Genomic DNA, 21,768 nt, shown 5'->3' on the forward strand with positions numbered 1-21,768 from the left:
GGAGAACTGGGGGAGCCTTGGTTCTGCCTCCCTATTTGGTGGCCAGAGTAACTTAGCTGGATGCATGGGGGAAATCAATCACTCCACAAAAAAGGGTGAACTAACTTACTCCCTTCCCAGAGCAAGGGAGAAGCAGGGGAGGAATTGTGACTTTGAGCCACAATTTATTCTCTGGTCTGATTCTGGGGTGCTGCAGCTATGCACTATATCTTACTCATGGCAGATTGTAAGGTGACAAGGTGGATACCAAGATATAATACTATTGTATTTACATAAGGCCCAATTCTGTCACCCTTACTCATGCTGAGCAGTCCTTTACTCTGTGGGTAGCTACTCCAAAAGTAAGGGACTACTCCATGTGTGCACGGGTGCCAAAATTAGGCCTGGTAAGCTACTAAAGAAGATTTTAGATTTATATTGCCAATTGAAATTAGTGGGGGGCATAAACTGCAGCAATGTTGTAGATGTCCTACATGCTGGACTGTGAAAAAAGCCAATTCCCAGAGTCACACAAAACAATATTATAGATCCAAAGTGAGTAAGGACAGCTCCTGTTGAATCCAGAATACTGACAGTGCGGTAGTCCTGATGCATCCTATATATTTTGATGCAGACTGAGGCTAAGGAAGAAAAAGTTTACTAAGACAGCAAACAACAACAAAAGGATAGTTCTGACAAAGAGATAAACCCCACTGGTTAGAGCAGGAGAAAGAGGTGACAATAAACTTACTAAGCAGGGCAGAGGTAGCCATGGCTCAAGTACCCTGTATTATACACAGGCATAAAAACATTTCCTCACAGTCCAGGCTATGTGAAATCGACAGTACTCAGTTTGCACCTCCTGTATTTTTGCTTTGTAATTGGCCTTAGGTTCAAGCAAAACAGACCAAGACTGTCTTCCATGTTGGCTGAACTTCTTCTGTGACTGTCTCAGTTCAACGATTGTCTATGACTATGTATATGTAAATCTGTTGTCATGGTTTTGTCTCCCCCATTTTGAAGCAACAGATGTAATCCGGGCCCTGCTGAAGTCAATGGCAAAACTCACATTGACTTCAATGGAGCCAGGATTTCACTTCATAATTAGAGTTTCTATGATATAAGCAAACAGCAGTGGTGCTTGCTGGATGGATTTTCCTAATACTGTTAATAGAGATGACCTGGGATCCAGTCCTATGGCACAACTGTTTGTGATGGTTGTGTACCGCCTGCAAGTGTGCAGCATGTAGTTTTTACCTGTATTTGGCTAGGATCGTATGTTTCTCATTCCAGCATGTTCTGCTTTTCCCATCACATTTCCACTGTGGGTGATCATCATCTTTCCCGCTTGCATCATCCTTTTACCATTGTATGGCTTGACCAAGCACTTCACCCTATGCTCCTTATAATCACTGTTTTGCTCTCTGCACATGTTTACTGACTGAGCACCCCCTCTATCTTCCTCCACTGTTTATGATCTAGAATCTTGAAGTTATTTTCTGCTGTGCTCATGATTTATTTTGTTGGTTTTGTACTTGTTTAAGGAACCTCAACGGAGATTTCCCACACACAGACATAATTATTACTGTTGCTATATACAATCATAAGACATTCATCACTATTGTATCTGGGGACATTTGATATAATTTAGATCAAGAGAGATATTTTTCCAGAAGTAGTCAGTATGTATCGTACATGTCAATAGTCACAGTATACTCCATACTTAAACATATAATGAAGCATATTCTTAGCAGATAGAATCAATGATATCTAAAATGAATTAGTGCTCTTAATAAGGTTTCATTGAAAAATATAAACCATGCTAACACATACCTACTTTTCTACAGTTTTATTTACTTTGTACCAAGCTTTTACTTTTTGTTACTTTTGGAATTTGCTTCCTTTTTCCACCCCCTTTTCTTTTAGTTTACCAAACATTTACTATATTACTTCGTTTAAACCAGGCTGGTGTTAGAAATGCCAACGAAGAATGAAAGGTAAAATGTATAGCAGGTAAATTGGGCCAAATTCTGCACTCAATTCCCCTAGTGTTAATCCATTGGCTTCAATAGTGTCACTCCAGATTTACACCAGGGTAACAAGAATGTAGCTACAAACTATTTTTTCCATCTGCTGAACAGTTCTCAAGGTGAATTATTAAAATACGTACTTTTCCAGAAGAGCTGAAAGGACTATAAAAATATTTTTACAGTCACTTTTCCAGCCACTAAGCAATTTTAAACATTAAATATTTTGTTAAGTTAGATTGTTTAGCAGCAAGACCACTATAATGATTAATTAAAAAAAAACACATAGTCAAGTGACTTCCATCTTTTCTTATGGAAACAGAATACGTGGTTTTGGGGAAAAGTGGGAGAGCTGGGGGTTTGGGAAAGAGAACATACATTTGTTTTTGCAATTAATTCCAAATTAAAAATGTCTGGGTTACTCCTGCAAAAAGAAGCATGCAGATGAAAGCAAAATAAATACATTATGTGTTAACGGAAGAGAAAAATGTCGCATTTTACAAAATAATCTGTCCATTTGCAGGTCCACTGTCTCCACTATAAATATGCCATTTATAAGGATAGTGCCAAAACTTGTTCAATGCAAAAATCTTGTTAATATGGTGAGAGTTTTCCTGGAAAACATATCTAGTTATAAAATGTTTTAATTTCCACATTTTAATACTCTTAACAGTTGCAGATGTTATCAACTGCAAGGCAGCATAACCAACCAAAGCTGCTTTTTATCTCAGATGCATACATACAAATCAAGTGTGCCAATTTTTTGTTGCAAAGAATAAAGAAGCATAGCAAAGCCACAAATAATATCATGTGCCTGCTCCATCCAAAAAGAAGTGTACTCAGAAACTGGATTTCCCAGTTCTGTACAATTTGCTATAGATCCACTAGATCTTTTTCAGGTACTTAAAAACAGAATTATGACATCTTTCTGATTATCTGTCAATCTATCAAGGCCTCTATTACTACAGTATCTCAGTACCTCACAATCTTTAATGTATTGATACTTATCATATTTCTGTCAGGTAGGGAACTACTATTATCTCCATTTTACAGATGAGGAAGGTACACTGAGATTAATTGACTTGCCCAAGGTCACACAGGAGGCCTGAGCTGGAGCAGAGACTTGAATTCAGGTGTACTGAATCCCAGTCTTATGCCATAGCCACTGGGCAACCCTTCAGATATAAAAATTAGTGGCCTATTCCTGAGAAGCAATAAGAACCTATAACTCCCACTGATTTTAATGGACATAGCAGATGCCTATCATCTCTCAGAATCAGGCCCTATATGGAATAACTTTTAAGGACTGTGTTTCTGACTTCGCTATTGGTGATGTTGGCATAGCTAAACATATTAACTATGTGATGCTACAGCTCTTTTCAGATATTGTATGTTACATTATACTGCATTTTAATGTAATATAAATATACACAATAACTTCAGAGTTATTAAATATTTGATCTGTAAAACTGCAAGTCTGATAGGAACAAATGTAATTTTATGTAGCAATACTGTAGCTACTTTATAATTCAAGGCAATTATGCAGATTTCCTTCTAACTATATAAAATTACAATGCATTTATGCCACGCATTGTGGAAAATTCACTTTCCTGAATTATTAACAGTAGTTTCAGACTTCACTAGCTCAACAAAGGAATTTTACTGATCTCGCTCTTCCTTGTTAATAAAGTTTTTTGCCTACATACTCTTTCTCTCATGCACATATTCTATTTTGCTCTCTCCAATAATGTCCATTTCTTCACAGATTATTGTATATGGCATTATGTTCTAAATAGCATAGTTAAGTTTATTTTCAATTTTCAGAATAATTTAAGCATAAATCATTCATTCCCCCTGTAGCCTGCATGCTAATGTAGGACAGAACCCTCTCCCCATACTTGCCTTTCCCCATAACTGTTAAAAACACTTGTTATTTATAAATTAAAGACTGGTTTATGCTACTTATACATGAGCAAAAGCTGATCTTTGGGGTTATGTGTTTTAAACATCTGCTCTTACAGTATAAGATGAATACAGGGAAAATATGATAAGTGTTACAGCACCTAAGATGAATAAAATGTGAATAATAAAGAAAAAAACTGTAATAGTGTTCTGTCCTAAATACAGGTTTACCAAAGGTAAGTATTTTGGAATAACATTTTACTTCAAGATGCTGTTTCTGTCTTGTTGAAAAACTGAAGTAATATGTTGACATTGGTGGTTACGTAAACTATCTATTATTAGAATTTCTGAAATGTTCATATTTAATACAAGTTAGCATATCTAATTGGTACTGACCTTTGTAATTCTGTGTAATGACTCCATATGATGAATCACCAGAGGGGATGAAACCTTTTCCTTCAGGACACAAATCAGTAAATTCAGCTGGTAGAGAAATAAACCAAAGAATCATATCAGAAAAAAAGCAGTTATTTAGAAATCTAGAACTGTAACAAATGATAAAATGTTCATGTTCAAGAATACATTTAAAAATCGTATTCTACTTTCTAATTCTCAGAAATCTTAGGCAACCTTTCCTCTGATTACTTCCCTTTGGGCAATCTTATACACCTAAGTATAACCTTATGGCCAAATGCTGCAGTCATAACACAGGCAAAACTTCCATTGACTTCAACAGGAATTTAACTATTGTCTTCAAAAAGAGTTTTGCCCCAGCAGGAACTGAATAAGAACTGCATCATCTGGCTCACAGAGGGAATGAATTACGTTATGTTGGAGATGGCATAGGCTCAAATGCAAACAAATCCTCTTTTATATTTTCAAGTATAGTGGCTCTTTCCAAAACACACAGCAACAGGCACAGTTTCACCAGTTCAAAGATGTGGCTAAGATAAGAACTCAGAACAAGAAATCACTTTTCTTTTAAAAGTTATCTCTTGCATTCTGAAGAATTTACACATGTTCTAATCTTAAATGATTTATTCCAGCTGGATATTGAATATCAGCCATCATTGTTTACACACTGTGCTTCAAGTACTGTTATCAATATTTATGCCAAAGAGCATATGGTTATGCTCTTCTAATTGGTATTTAAAGGCTAAAAAATTTTGTGCAGACAGCATGATTAACTGTATTATACAGTAGGTAGCAGAATGTAAAATTAATGTCATGTTATATATCTATTTTAATGTTTCACATTGCTGCATAAGCTAAGCTGCTATGACTAATGACAGCCAGACAAAAATATAAAAATGCTCATCTTAATTTGTTACTTTATGGGGAGTAATATAACTGTAACATTACAATAAAATTTGGCAAAAATTTGCATCAGAAATATTGTTGCTTTAAAAATCATTTGGAGATAGTGTTGGCCATAGAAAAATAATAGGCCATATTTATCCCTGCTGTAATTCCAATGAAGCCAGTGGAGTTACACCAGAGATTAATTCTTCCCATTGCTTTTGTGAGAGTGGAAATTTTGCCTGGATAAGTTTTGAGTAAGCTGCTGCAGGAGATGGCCCTTTACAAACAGCCTTCATGAAAGCCAAGGATACCTATACTAGTACAAAGCACAACCCTTCAGAAACTATTGCTGGATGGAAAGCCTCCTCTTACCAGTTCCAAAGACGGGGCATGGGAAGATTTCACAGTTATCACCCCAGCCTGCACCCAAAGTACAGCAGCATTCTTGTTTGGTGATATTGGATGTCAACACATTATCACAGAAATTAGCATCATTTAGATTGTAGTAGCATTCCTTCTTTTCATCTTCAGGTTGATCAACATCTACTGGTAAATCTAAAAATGAAAAATAAATAAATAATAAAATAATATGTCAAATTAATCAGTTTGATAAGAGATACGGGAGAAAAGCAACTGCATGATGTTGTCATAGCACCATTTTCTATCTTCAGTGGCAGAATCCTCAGAGAGAAAAATGTGTCAGCAAAAAAGTTTGGTGGATTTTTTTAATCCTCAAAATCTTTCCCCTGATTTTCAGACTACTGTTTTCTTTCAGATTTAGGTGTTGGAAGAGCTTCCATATTTGTACTTCTACTATGTTTAAGTCATGCACATACCTCTACTTTTATGATTAAAAACGATATTAGCACTTACGAAGTTGCTTTTCAAACATTTTTCACTTAAAGCACGTCACAAAGGTTAATAAACATTTTACAGATGTGGAAAGTGAGGCAGAGAGAGTGAAAAGGTCTGATTTTCAACATTCTCAGCTCCCATTGACTTCAGTGGAAGACAACAGTTCAATACTACTGAAAATTGAGTTCTAAGTGACTTATACAAAATCATATAGTGAGTCAATGTGAATGACAGGAACATAACCCAGGTTCCTGACTCTCAGTCTGATGCCTGATATACTGGACTAGAATGACATCAATTTTTAGACTAAATTATGCCTCTTATAGAGAAACAGAGAAGACGTAGTTCCCAAACAACAGCAGCTAAATAAGGCATAATTCCGCAGGACACAGGACCTTGGCAGTGCTTTCTTTGATCTGGAACCAGGGGACATGTTCCCCTCTTATGTTAAGGTGGGTTTTGCAGTTGCATTGTACTTTAAAGCAGTATTTGAAAGAGATAAGCAGAGGAATCAAAATATATTGACTCTGCAGAAGAGAGTTGCAAGGGTTGGGGGTGCAGGAGGGGAGTACAGGGGTTGGGGCAAAGGGGGCACGATGTAGGGTTAGGGGCACAGGAGAGGGTGCAGGGATTGGGGCGCAGGAGGGGAGTGCAGGGCTTAGGGGTGAAGGGGGCACAGTGCAGGGGTTAGGGGTCAAGGGTTAGGGGCACAGAAGGGGAATAGGGGTGTTGGGGCAAAGGGGGCACAATGTAGGGTTAGGGGCACAGGAGGGGGTGCAGGGTTAGGGATGAAGGGGGTTCAGGGATTTGGGGTACAGGAGGAAAGTGCAGGGGTTAGGGGTGAAGGCAGGGTACAGGACTTAGGGCCGAAGGGGGCACAGTGCAGGGTTAGGAGTAAAGGAGAGGTGGGGAGCCTGGGGAGCCCACGGGGACCAGGAGCACCAAAATACAAGTTTGCTCAGAACGCCATTTTCCCTAAGGCTGGCTCTGAGTCTAGTCTATCATCCACAGTTTTACGGAGTTTATAAAACTTATGATGTCACAGAGTTCTCAAATACCTAGAGGATAATTCTACAAAACATAGTTACTAACTCAATAAATAACAAGAAAACTTATCAAAACCTACCAAACCATAATTAAAGGGCACCGGTTCTCCTTCGAGATAAATGAATAAAATATCTTTGGAGATTTTAGAGCAAGTCATTTCAGAAATATGACAATACAAAACAGTGGAACAAGCACTCAAATCTTTCATGTTTCCAAAACACTTTAGTCCATCTAACCTCAAGTTTCCACAAACTATTCACCTTTAGTAAGATCTGAGATGAGAGAAACTTCAAGTGGAAATTATTTTTGTTTCCACGGTTCCATAATACCTGACAAATATGGACTGCAACATTTTGCATTTGGATTCCCCATGTGCTTTGAAACCAAAGATGTCAAATTTATTGGTAGAAAACACCACTTCTGCTGGGGATTTCAGAATGGCAAACTCTTAAGATGAAAAATATATTTATTTTTCCCGTTAGAAAATTCTTCATACTCAGCATTTAACATGTGACAACAACCATCCAAAGCAATATAACAAAGAGCTACCCAAAATTATTCCATGTTGGCTGATTGTCATATATTTTTAAATTTGATTAATTTCAATTGAGACTAGAAGGTAATATTACTGTCATGAGACATTTTTTGAAATTGTCACAAATTTACAGGAAGAGATGAAATCTTTATTTTATGCCTCAGGTATAATGTATTTCAAAATCATTATGTTATATAAGAATTGAGATCAAAACTGCCATATGGTTACATTGTGTTGTTTGTCATATTGTTCTTTTATTTATATTTGGCTTGCAACCTCAAAGATTTGTCTTTGTCTGGTCAGCAGGAAGAAAAAAGTCATGGCTCCTTTAAGGGTCCCCCCCTTCAAATGGGGAGGGGGCCAAAACATCACGGAACCTGAAAGCTGGCTGGAGGGGCTAAGGTAAGCCACTAGTGCCCTGTGCACCTGGGGCACAGAATATATAACTTGTCCCTTTGGAGGCAGCCCTCTCTCACACCCAAATTAGTAGCTACCACCCTCCCAGCCATGGGATCAGAGAAGGACCATATTTTGTGGTCTGCTGTGGGCACTGCACTAGTTGCCTTTTTGGGGACTGGGAAGGAATGTTTCCCTCACTGACACATTAGCTGTGGCAGGGTGGGTTTTTTTTGCCTTCGCCATAGTAGCTTAGGGACCTGGCGGGATAGGTCAGGAGGTAAGGTTCAAGATATTGAAACTTAACAGGTGGCAGGTGTCCAGTGCAGGTATTCATTCCATAGGGGTCTGGTTCCTTGATACACTGGAGCTGGAAGTGAATTTAGGAGAAGGATGGGAAACGGAGTTGGGGCTCATAATGTGTTGCACAGTGAGAAGACAACCTCCTTTCCCCAGCCCCTTTATCCTCACCACCCTCCTTCTATGGAGTCACAACAATAGGCTAGGATGCAGTTTGGAAGAGCAGGGGGCTGACAGCACCCCTCAGATAGGTGGAAACAAGTGAGGAAGGAAGGATGACTTGTATGAGTCCCCAGACGAGTTAAATTAATAAAGTTGTGACCTAATTAATGCACATCCCTCACATCCTGTCTTTCTTCCTGCATGTCCAGGAAAACGCATCAGGCTGGTCTAGTGATAGTTGTTTATACCGTTATGAGGGAGACCCAGGTTCATCTCACTGTCCTAGAATCTACCTCATTCTATGGGCCTTTAAGGAGTTCAAAAGCAGCCAACTATGCTAATTATGGAATGGACCATTTCCAATCCCATCCAGTCCTGTTTGTTGTGAGGATAGTGGCTGGTATGTGGGATCTCAAGGTGGAAAGGGTAAAACAGAGGCTGGGGGAATAAAATGAACCTCAGGCTCTTACTTCCACCACTGCTCCCAACACACACACACACACACACACACACACACACACTAAAAGTAATAAAAACATCAAGTTTCAAGTATCTGTAAAATATGATGAAATGAAAATGCTGCACATAAGAAATAAAGTAAGTTTTACTAAGCTTATTCTCTTTAATTTTCATTAGCTACAACTGTTTTAACATTAGCATGCCCAAAATATTTATTTTGTTGTGCCTATTATTGTGTTTGAATTAAAGAGAGTATAATAGACATTTATGGCTTTTAGTTCAAAACATACATTTGAATTTGTTTCTAACTTCCTTAGAAAAGTGAATGTTTTGGTTTGTGGAGTTTGAGGGGCTGGCAGACACCACGTTGCCACCAACAATGCAAACTCTCCTTTGCTGTTTTGCAAATGTAAGTAAGTATACATTAAGGGAAACACCCAGCTGAGTGCTATTTCATCTTTGTTAGTTTAGTCTGTGGTCTCCCTTCATCAGATAATTACAATTTTCCATAATGTACTGCATTTCATAAAGTACGATGGTTTTGTGGTATCAGCTGATGTCCAACAGGAACCAAAATTAAGACTATCATGTGTCGCAGAAACTCAACTGAACTAAATCTGTTATTCCAAGGTGAGAGAGCAGTACTTTAACCACCAAGTTATACATTTTCTTTGGACAGATGCCACATGTCTAACTGAATCAGGGCCAAAGGCTTAAATAGCAGAAACACCATGGAAGTTTTCACACCATTTACCAGGGAAAGAGCTTCGGAGGCTGTCCCAAGAGGAAGGAGAAACATTCTCATCATGTGATTATTTATTCCCATTTTATATTTGATGTGATGGTTTCTCCTCCCATTATCTGTTCAGCACTTTAAAAGTCTGTTGTTTACACAGCTGTGACTGAGGGTTAGTCAAGCAGGCGTCATGAATGTTTGGAAAGTGAGTGAGACATAGATCTTTAAAAAAAGAAATTTACAAAGGCCAGTCTGTGTCTACAAACTCATAATTTCTCTCTCTCTCTCTCTCTCTCACACACACACACACAATTAACCTTTTAATAAACAGATTCTTTTAAAAGATATTTTAGTGTATTTTTTCCTTGGAAAAATTGATTAGTACCTAGATATTTATTTTCTCACAATTTTGGTTATTTCTGATTTTTTTATTTCATTGTTAAAAAATTAGAAATTTTACTCTACTAAGTAACTGTGGGATAATACAGTCATTTATCTGATTGAGTTTTTAAAAATATTTATTAACATTTTTCAATCTTTTTTCTTATAACAAACCCAAAGAAATTCTAGATACCAACAGACAGACATTTATCTGACTGTAAATATGATGGCTATATTAGTGCCTCAGAATTCCAGATATAAAAAGTGGGGGCTAAATATAGACTAAAGGTATTTTATATATTTTTATATCTTAATATTGCACTGATCCAGCAAATCACTTAATGTTAAGCATACGCCTAAGTGCTGTTGACATCAACGCAACTAAAGCATATGCTTAAAATTAAGCACAGATTTCAAAACTTTGATTAATTGTGCCCTAAATTATTAATGTAAAAAATAAAATGTGTAGGGTTGATGGAATCTTAAGTAAATAAATTATAAAGCACTGCCCTTTGCCTCCAAATGACATAAGAAATACAAAGTTTCAGGGTCTGATTTTCAGCAAGCCACTAAATATGTATTTGTATGTTTCTATTTTCTATATGCAAAGCACTACAGAATGTGTAATGTAAATCTCCCAATCTGTTGCACACATGGCAAGATGTCTCTCTTTTTGGCATGTGTGTGTGTAAATCAGGAATTTGTGCATGCACATCCAATGATGCATGTGCAAAAAAGACATGCATGGGTATGTATGCAAATACTTGAAGATCAGACTCTCAGTTCACTTGAGTTAAAACAAAACGGTTACTCACCTTCTCATAACTGTTGTTCTTCGAGATGTGTTGTTCATGTCCATTCCAATCCGATGTGCACACACGACAGTCAGAAGATTTTCCCCCTAGTAGTATCTGTAGGGTAGGCCTGGGTGCCCCCTGGAGTCACGCCCTCATGGCGCTCAATATAGTGCCCTGCCAACCCAACCCCCCCTCTTGTTGGCTACTCCGACAGCGGGGCAGTAGGGTAAAGTATTGGAATGGACATGAACAACACATCTGGAAGAACAGTTATGAGAAGGTGAGTAACCGTTTTTAATTCTTTCAGTGCTTGTTCATGTCAATTCTAATCAAGTGACTCCCAAGCCTAAATTAGGGAGGTGGGGTCGGAGTTGTCCACTGACTGGAGCACCACTCTACCAAAGGCCGCATCGTCTCTGACCTGCTGGGTAATCGCATAATGCGCGGTGAAAGTATGTATGGAGGACCATGTCACTGCTCTGCATATTTCCTGGGTGGGAACCTGCCCCAGGAATGCTGCTGAAGAAGCCTTCGTCCTGGTGGAGTGCGCAGTGAGCAGAGGGGCAGGCACCACCGCCAGTTTGTAACACTCTCGGATGCAGGACGTGATCCACGACAAACGTCATTGAGAAGAGCCTGGAAGACTTTTCATCCTGTCTGCCACAGCCACGAAAAGTTGCACGGACTTTCGGAATGGCCTTGTTCTCTCGATGTAAAAGGCTAGTGCTCTGTGGATATCCAATGAGTGAAGCCTCTGCTCCCTGCCACTTGAGTGCGGCTTAAGATAGAACACTGGGAGGAAGATGTCCTGGTTAATTTGAAACTGGGAGACAAACTTCGGGAGAAAAGCTGGGTGGGGTCTGAGCTGGATCCCTTGTCTTTATAGAACACTGTGTGAGAAGGCTCTGATGTTAGGGCCTTGAGCTCAGACACCTCCTGGCTGAGGTTATCACCACCAGAAATGCCACCTTGTACGAGAGGTAGAGCAGGAAACATGTCGCTAATGGTTCAAAGGGTGGCCCCGTCAGTCTGGAAAGGACCAGGTTGAGGTCCCAGGCCGGGACCGGTTGTCGAACTTATCGATAAAGCCTGTCGAGACCTTTGAGGAAACAGCTGACCATAGGGTTGGCAAAGACTGACTGTCCCTCTGAGCGTGGATGAAGGCAGAGATGGCAGCCAAGTGAACCCTTATTGATGACATGGACAGTCCCTGCTGCTTGAGATGGAGAAGGTAGTCCAATATGAGCGGAATAGAGGGGAACGTCGGGGATGAACGATGCTGTGCTGACCAGATTGAAAATCTCTTCCATTTGGCAAGGTAGGTAGCTCTAGTGGAGGGTTTCTTACTGCACTGCCAAGGAGAACTTGTCTAACCTAGTCCGAGCAGGAGAGCTCCACCGGGTTTAGCCACGGAGCTTCCACACCATGAGGTGCAACGACTCGAGATTTGGGTGCTGGAGACGGCTGTGATCCTGAGTTATCAAGTCCAGGAAGACCAGCAAAGTGACTGGGGCTTCCATGGACATGTCCAGGAGCAATGTATACCAATGTTGGCAGGGTCAGGCTGGGGCTATCAATATTACCACCACTCAATCCCTCCGTATCTTGAGGAGCACTTGTGAACGAGAGGGATAGGCGGGAACACATATAGGAGACGGCCTCCCCAGGGAAGGAGGAACACGTCTGCTATAGAGCCCAGGCCGGGATTCAGGAAGGAGCAGAACTGCTGACACTTCCTGTTGTGCCGTGTGGCAAAGAGGTCTACCTGGGGAAAGCCGCACTGATGGAAAAAGGAGTTTGCGACATCCAGGCATTAGGACCACTCATGGCTATGGAACTACCTGCTGAGATAGTCCGCTAACTCGTTCTGTACCCCAGGGAGGTATGATGCTTGCAGGTGTATTGACTGCTGTACACAAAAGTCCCACAGCACGAGGGCTTTCTGGCAAAGGGGAGAGAAGCATGCACCCCCCTGTTTGCTGATACAGAACATCACTGTGGTGTTGTCTGTCATCACTGATACACATCTCCCACTTAAATGGGCTTGGAAAGTCTGACGTACCAGGCGTACAGCTCTCTGACATTGATGAGGAGAGCGAGCTCCGCCTGAGACCAGAGGCCTTGTGTCCTGAGATCTCCCAGATGTGCCCCCCAGCCCAAGTCCAATGTATCTGTAACCAACGAGAGAGTTAGCTGGGGGCTGACAAAGGGGACCCCTGCACACAGTAGGTGTGGGTTGAGCCACCACAGAAGGGAGTTGAGACCCACGCGAGGCAAAGTAACGAACCTGTCCAAACTGTCTTGGGCCGGCCGATACACTGAGGCTAGCCATGATTGGAGCGGCTGGAGTCTGAGTCTGGCATGCTGCACCACATACGAACAAGCGGCCATGTGTCCCAGAAGTTTGAGGCAATTCCTTGCTGTGGTGGTGAGGGACTGCCTGAGACTCCAAATGATGTCGTCCAAGGCCAGAACCTTGATTCCGGTAAATACGCCTTGGCCTGGGTCGAGTCCAGCACTGCCTGTATGAACTCTATCCTCTGAACAGGGGACAGAGTTGACTTCCCTGCGTTCGGGAGAAGGCCCAGTTTGTCAAACGTTGCAATGATGAATCTGACTTGCGCCTCCACTTGAGCCCTGGAGCGGCCCTTGATCAGCCAGTCGTTGAGGTACACGAACACCTGTACCGGGTACCTGTGCAGAAACGCGGCCATGACTGCCCTGCATTTGGTAAATACCCAAGCCGCTGTTGACAGGCCGAAAGGAAGGACTGTGAACTAGAAGTCCTGAGGTATTTTCTGTGGGATGGTGTGATTGCCATATGAAAGTATGCGTCCTTCAAGTTGAGGGTGTCATACCGTCCCCTGGATCCAAGGAAGGGATGATGGAGACCAAGGAGACCCATGAAGAAACTCAAGTTCCATATGAACTTGAGCTCTCGCAGGTCTAGGATGGGCCTGAGCCTGCCTTTGGCTTTTGGTATTAGGAAATACCAGGAATAGAAGCCCTTGCCCTTCTGCTCCTGAGGAACCTCTTCAACTGTCCCCAGTGAGAGAAGCGATTGCACCTCCTTTATGTGGAGTTGCTCGTGAGAAGCGTCCCTGAAGAGGGATGGGGAAGTGGGGTGGAAGGGCGGAAGGGAAGAGAATTGGGGTGAATATCCCCTCTCTACCATGCGGAGCACCCAGCAGTCCGACATAATACGGGCCCATGAATGGTAGAAAGGGGATAGACAGGACGAAAAGGTAAAGTAGGATGGATCCAGTCTTTGCACTGGTGTGTCGCCCCTGGGTGCACCTTCAAAAGGCTGGTTTTGGGCCTGAGGAGGGTTTAGACTGGCCACAGCCCTGACCAGAGGAGGGGGCGAGGTCTCTTCCTTGAGTTCCTATTTCTCCTGCGCGACCTGTCCTGCCTACCCTGAGGTTGATAATTCCTCGGTGGGGGCTGGGTTCTAATGTGCCTCCATTGCGTGGCAGGGGTGTGGAGGCCCAGGACTTCAAGGTGGCTTGAAAGTCCTTGAGGCTGTGCTGACGAGAGTCAGTTTTCTCGAAAAACAAAGACTGACCCTCAAAGGGGAGGTCCTGGATTGTCTGCTCCACCTCGTAGGAGAGGCCAAAGACTTGCAGCCAGGAACTCCTCCTTATGGCCACCCTGGTAGCCATGGTGCGAGATGCTGCATCCACTGCATCCAGGGCCGCCTAGAGGGATGCATAGGAAATTAATTTGCCCTCCTCTACTAGCATGGAAAACTCCTCATGAGAATCCATAGGGAGGAGTTCTGCAAATTTTTGCATGGCTCGCAAGTATTATAATTGTACCTGCTAACCACCACCTGATGGTTAGTGATACGGAACTGCAACCCCCACATGGAATATATGTTTTGGAAACATGAAAGATTTGAGCGCTTTTTCCACTGTTTTGTATTGTCATATTTCTGACAGGGGGGCGCCCAGGCCGACCCTACAGATACTGCTAGGGGAAAAATCTTCCAGCTGTCGTGCATATGGTACGCACACACCTGATTGGAATTGACATGAACAAGCACTCAAAGAAGAACTACATATTTAAATAAAAATTATTTGGTAGTAATGACAGTATGAAAGGTCTCCCTTGAAATGTAAAGACATACTATTTGGATTTGAACACCAGACTCAGTCTAGTGTCTAATAAACATTAATGCAGATTACAAAGCCACCAAGAATAGTTTGACATCATTGGCAGTCTCTGTTCAAGAAAGGCCCAAGACTGAGGAGCAGAGATGTTATTGGTTAGGAATGATGTACATTGGCAGAGCTATGGTAATCAGAATAACCAACTTTAATATCAGATGTTTGTGAACTGCTTCACAGCTAATAGGGTAGAAACAGATGACACTATTAGACACCCCCATGACTCTTTTCTGTGTCATCTTCTCCTGATCTCCCCCCAAAAATCTCCTCTTAACTTTCCCCCTGAGACTCCTAGCTTTACAACACTATTAGCGATATATTTGTTTTTTCTATCCTTGAAGTTTCATGAGTTTTTGCATCATACATTTATAACTGGTCTTTGGTGAGGCCACACTTTTATAGAACTGGTCCAGGAGTAAACATATTATATTTTGGATGCCAAAACTGCACACTTTTTTTTCATGAATACTGGTAATCCACTCTTCTGAATGCCCCAGTAATTGAGCACATCTTAAATACCGAGGTGAGAAAAAGATGGAGTTGCAGCCTAAGGTCTCGATCCTTCAACTGCATCTGCACAGGTGGATCCAGGGGCTCATATTGACTTCAGCGATCAGGGCTCCACCTGAATTAAAGCACTGGCAGGATTGGGGCCTAAATTCTCCTTTTACTGACCTTTGTGTGTATAAGCCAGATTCCTGCTGTTATTTGAATATGTTTTATGCATAAAATTCGCATTTTCAATTTTTGTTTTAAAAATATATATTCTATAGTTGCTAATGGAAGACAGACTTTTTCAAATAAATACTATCCTTTACTACTTTTGAAGTCAGTACAGGAATCACATATATTGGGATTTTAAGTGCACAATGGAACAGGTTTTCTTTTATGACTATTAATAATTATGATAAAATGTTAATGATTAATTACTAATATGCAATATTCAGCTGAATATGCACAAAAATCCATGATAAAATAAATCTTTTATGTAACTTGTTAAAAGGATACACAAGTATATTCCTTAAATCAAAAATATACAGGAAGATTTTTTTCTCTCCCCCCCCCCCCAATACCAAAGGCCCCGCAGATTTTCATTTTATATTAAAAAAAAGTGTTTGTTGTTTCAGTGAATGTTTCTTACTTTGGGTACAAAATAAAGAAAAGAGAAACAGGTGCTTTGAAACCTGCGCATTCATTTTTTGTTAAATGTATTTTGTATTTAGTTGAAATGAATACTGGAACACAACAAGATGGCTGGAACTAAGGAGCTGAATGTTCATATAGTGACAGGATCATTTCAGGACATAGCAAATAATAGATGAATTTCTGCCAAATAAAAGGAAAACTCTAGGTCCCCTGGGGTGAATAAAGAGAAGTGTGAACATACAGAGGGAACAGCCTTTAACCACATGTGAAAAAGTCCCTGAATTAAAGTTATGCTTCAGTTATGCCCTGCCCCTATCTTCAGTAGAAATGGCACCTACTTCTCTTTAGTAGAGTGGAAATGGGATGACATTTCTCTATGTGCAAAATAGCACACACGTATAAAAACAAATATGCAAAGGCTGAATACATCTGTAACATTTGCGTGTTAATGTTTACAACAATATAAGGCAGACAAGATATTTTTCTGTGCATGCAGGTAAAATAAGGCACCAGCCCATGTTGGGGGTGATATGGGAGCACATAGCAGGAGCTCCCAGAAGCACTGTGCCTGACTCAGGCACATGGCATGCCAAAGCTCCAGGAAGCATGGCCTTTGCATTATCCTTTGCATGAGTGTAGCATGAACTCCATCACCCCCTTGGTGTGGCTGGTGCTAGGTGAAGGATGTGGCATTGGCCCTGCACCCTTTGAGCAGTGTACCACTGCTGTCATAGCTTGCCTTGCAGATTCCTTGTACTCTGGGGAAAATAACGACTAGACTGAGCCCAGTCCCTGTGCAAGAGGAAAGGCTGTTTGTGCTCTCCTCTGCCTTACACACCCATGCAAGGATCAGCCACAACCTGGCATTTAGCCATTAATTTTCAGCATGAAATGAAAACAAAAAAAAGGTAGTTAACGAAAAACGAACATATTGTAAATTACATAAAAGTTTTCCAAAACCTACAGACACCGTAGGTATTACCACCACTTCACAGTTTGTTTGGGTGATCAGTTCCTAGGATCTTCAGACTCTGAGACAGAATCCATCTGAGCTTAATGAGAAAGAGTTTGCTACCAAGCTATACAGAAAAGTGCATGCTTTGTGTCTTATATAGTACACAAAGAAATATCCTGTCCCGTGAAACACTGATTGTAGGAAGTGTTTTTTTCCTTCAGTTGTGCAAGCAAACAGAGATAAAGAATGGTAAGAAGACTTGTCCTTCACAATGTACATCAGCTTGCAGTGTTCCCTGGTAACATATAGGTTCCCTTATTCCATTTGTCAAATAATATAGTGTACAGGGCCTCCTACTTGGCTCTAATTTCCATACTGTCTGGTTTCCTACTTGCTGTAGACTGTACAGATGTTCACAATATGATCATGCATGCTTGCTGGACTGTGGGGGCTTTCCTTTCCCTCAGCAATAAATGATACTTGGATATATCCATGAATTCTGCTTGGCTTCTTGGGCTTGTCTTCCCCTCTGCTGGAATCAGATGTCCTGCTGGGCTCCTTGGGAATGGCTCCCCTTGATGTGACTCTGCTAGGCTCATAGGTCTTGGTTCATTTTTGATTGGGGAAAAAATAGTTAGATCTCGCAAGTGCCATCCACTTATGGCACCAAAATGAGATGGCACTCATAGCTGGCTGTAGATCTTCGTATTATGATTTACCCTCTCCTTTTTCATGCTTTGATCAGCAGTGAAATAGTTAATGTTGTCATTTATGTTATCATCAGATATCAGTACTGAGATGAGGCCCCTTGAGATGAAAGTATACTGCAGTTTGTTTCCTCACAAGCAAGTAAATGGCAATACTGCTGTGTACTATTCTTCTAAACCAGCAATTCTCCAGATCTTTCACGCCTTCAACCACTTCATAAGATGAGATCCTCAACCCATTGCTATTGGTTCACACTTCATTTTATTATGTAGCTGTTTCATAGACAGTTTTGCAGTACCAATGTGCTTCCCTGTGCAAGCACATCTCAGGAAACGTTGCAGAACAAAATACTGAAGAAAGCATATACACATAAAGTGGGAATCTGAATAAACTAGAAAGAGTGTGTAGCTCTGATTCTTTAACAAGAAGAACTTGCCTCTTAGGTGTTGCACAAAAGAAAAAGCTGATCTATTATTAGGAAGGTAAAAAGGCACTATGTTCAGTGAGCCAAATCCTGGTTCCATTTGAGTCACCAGGAGTTTTGCCTTGTGCAAAAGATTTGGAGAGATGGGAGACAGGATGAAATTTCCAGGGCCTCCTGAATTATGTAGATTGGATATTGGTAGTACAGCAAGTTATTCTAAAGCTATCCAGAAGCTACCTCAGCCTGCAATGTAAACCCAAAATTAAAAAACAAATATTTGTTTGTTTGGGGGGAAAAGCTCATGTAAATCAATTTGTCAACCTCTTATTCTCTACTCCCCCTTATCTTGGACCTGTTCCTCTCCCCAGACTGGAGCTGTGTAGCCTACTTGGAGGCAACTTTCTGAGAGAGAGTCCTAAGATAACTTGTAAGTAAGGTGTTTGTAGTAGCATCCACAGTGTGTTAGACACTGAATAACAGAGAAAGGCACAGTGGCTGCTCTGAAAGGTTCACGATCTAAAAAGACAGATCAAGAGTAAAAAAAATAGGGACAAGAGGCTAGAGTATAACCAACAAGTAACGTGGTCAAGGTGACTGGCCATGTCTTGATGAGCCAATGTGTTGGGGATTTTTCAAACTAGATAAACAAATTGCCACTCAACTATTGACTTTTGTGAGTTCTTCTGTTAGTATTCAGTAAGACGACTGGATTACCATGTATGAATTTTGCTCTTAACATTACATTTCCTTCAACCTTATCCAGACACCAGTAGTCATCTATATAAATTTAAAAAAAATTATTTTAAATCTCATGTGCCATAGTCTTCATTTCACTGCCAAAGATTAACATTGACATTATCACCTCAGCATGGTACACATCATGAGAAACAATGTTCCACAAACCACACTGTGTGAAAAAAGGCCCTGCTAATCAGAGCTCTGAGATTGTTTCGTGTACAAAAATTAAAGGCATCTATGCCATATTTTTGTTGTTAATGATTTATAGCATGTTCAAGAATAACAGACCCAAAAGCATACATAGCTTATTATGTTACTGTGCTTTAAAAAGGGATCTAAAATACACTATTTCTTTAGAAAACAGTGATTTAACTACAGCAATAAATAAAATCCAAATCTTCACAATTTTCGTTGTAACTCTTCACCCCCCCCCTTTTTTTTTAAAAACAGTCTTTCACAATTTTTTATCCTTGCTGTTATTCAGGAGGATGTGCATTTTTTATGCTTTGTATTATGTCTGCAAGCAAAGCAACTGGTATTTTACCTGTGGATGTGTGGAAGCGACATTGTCCAGTCATTGGATCATACTCCTGGTTTTCATTGGAACAGAGACACAGGAAGGTGCCTTCTACGTTTTCACAGAGGGCTTCACCACATATCCCACTCAGCATTTCACATTCATTCACATCTGGAGAATGAAGCATAAATTGATTCAGACGCATTCTCCATCACTGACAGCTCTTTATTTTACCTGCTCTGTCTGTGCCAATATTGTCTGCAGAAAAACAAAGGCGATCCCCGAGGAACAATCGAAACCTGACTACTACTTAAGTGGACTCCTAAGGAAATTAGTTTGTCTGAGGAGATAAAAGCCATTGAAAAAACAGTAAAATTATAAAATGACAGTGTTGATTTTAAGGTAGACCAGAGTCCTAACCTTTTTACTCTCTTTCTCCCTCATCCCCATTTCTTACAACGTAAGATATTGACTCCTTTTGAGCTATGTTTGCTATTACCAGGACAGCAGGAAACCCACCGTATTTATTTATTTTATTTAACAGATATTGTGCCAAAACTTGCTGTCATTCTTTCAGAGGTCAGTGAAATCAAAGAGTTCAACAGATAGAAGATGACAGGATTTAGGCCCTGGTATACAAACAGAATTCTCTTCTCCCCACCCCCTGAAAAACTGCCTTCTTGCACCGTGTCCTTTTTGTCCTCTAAACTCATTTTTGTAATAGACTTCTCACCCACAAAACCCTATAGGTTGCTCTGGAGCCCAGAAACATTATTCTGGTATCACCTAGTTAAGTCCCTGTGGACCAATGCAAGTCTCCTCTTCTACAGTAAGGGCTGAGTCCCGTGGTACTCTCAATTGCTGTTGGCCTGAGACCAAAAAACATTCCATGAATCCTAAACTTGGCTCCCAACACTTCTTACCTCATCTAAATACTATGAAAAGTTGCTATTTGACAGGAGAGTTGTCTATGGTTTGAATGCCACAGGATTACCAAAAATGCTCAGCACTGGCTTAACTCTGCTCCCACTGAAATCTATCGGAGTTTTACATCTGACTGTCCACAATACAGCACATCCACTAACTACGTAACGAAAATTATTACATTATTTTTCATAATTTATACATTTATTTTTTGTATATTTAATTGGAAATATACAGTATAATATTTGTAACAAAGCATACTGGCTCTTTTTTTATCCACCAAAATAAACATGTAGCCATATAATATACTACACTACTGATTTTATATGCTTTTATCTTATCTGGATCAGCTAAGGTGACACTTTCTAAATTAATTTAATTAATTATTGTCTTTTGTTTGCTGCATCTTAAGAAGTTCAAAGTCTTCTTTGGGGAACACTGTTTACAAACTATGCAAACACATATTTTCCATAAAAATGTTTTGGTAGTCCATTTACATCAAAATCATTTACAAGCATGTTTGAATACTTTCAACATCTCCTATAATCTCATTAGCACATATCCAACTCAGCAAAACTCTGTGGTTCTTCCATAGTGCAGAATTCCATTCATTTTACTAACAGCCAGAAACAAAAATAAGCTTCCACTTTCTTTTCTTCTTCTTCCCTTCCTTACTTTTTTCCCTGAATTTGCTGTAGTATTTGAAAAGTTATTATATGCAAAATATTACACACAAACCAATGATTGTCACATTACAAAAGAAAAGCAAATATCAACACAGCGCCATATGGGACAGCTCATATTTAGGATTGGCAGAATTCAATTTTGATTTTTTTTTCTAATTTCAATTAGTAATATTGATTTCCCCCCTGATTTTTAATTATTTTTATAGTTTCCGGAAATTAAGGTGGGGTTGGGGTCAGGTTGGGTTTAGGAATGACAGCAGGGGTGCTGAGAGCTCCCAGCACTGACAGTTGGGCTGCAGGGACTCCCTGCATGGCCGTGGGGCCCAAGCTGCGTGGGAGGCTGTGAGCCTGGCCCAGCGGAGCAGAGATCCCTGGCCAGGACTGCAATGGGCTGTGAGGTACTGCTGCACAGTTCCTGCCCAGGGATGGCTCCCACACTCCTGGCTGGTGAGTGAGAGAGTGGGGCCATGACAGCAGAGGTCTCCCTGCACAGCCACAGGACTGGTGACACCTGAACTCTCCAGGCACAAGGTGAGGGAAAGTCGTGTTCTTGACAGAGACAGCAGAGACCCCCAGCCAGGGCCATAACGACGAGTCCCTGGCCATGGGGAAGGCCACCCAGC

General features: G+C 40.8%; 1 protein-coding gene across 9 annotated transcripts in view; it reads right to left on the reverse strand.

Moving 5' to 3' along the window:
- The window catches only part of LTBP1 (latent transforming growth factor beta binding protein 1), a 332,013-nt gene that overhangs the window by 39,572 nt on the left and 270,673 nt on the right, over positions 1–21,768 (reverse strand). For all 9 annotated transcript variants that reach the window (XM_054022526.1, XM_054022522.1, XM_054022524.1 and 6 more), the window contains 3 exons: positions 19,563–19,706; positions 5,583–5,765; positions 4,305–4,391 (listed from right to left, as the gene is read on the reverse strand). In XM_054022526.1, the coding sequence (XP_053878501.1) occupies positions 4,305–4,391; positions 5,583–5,765; positions 19,563–19,706 (414 nt within the window). The remainder of the gene's footprint in view (positions 1–4,304; positions 4,392–5,582; positions 5,766–19,562; positions 19,707–21,768) is intronic.

Source organism: Malaclemys terrapin, chromosome 3 (assembly GCF_027887155.1).
Source record: "Malaclemys terrapin pileata isolate rMalTer1 chromosome 3, rMalTer1.hap1, whole genome shotgun sequence".
NCBI classification, from domain to species: Eukaryota; Metazoa; Chordata; order Testudines; family Emydidae; genus Malaclemys; species Malaclemys terrapin.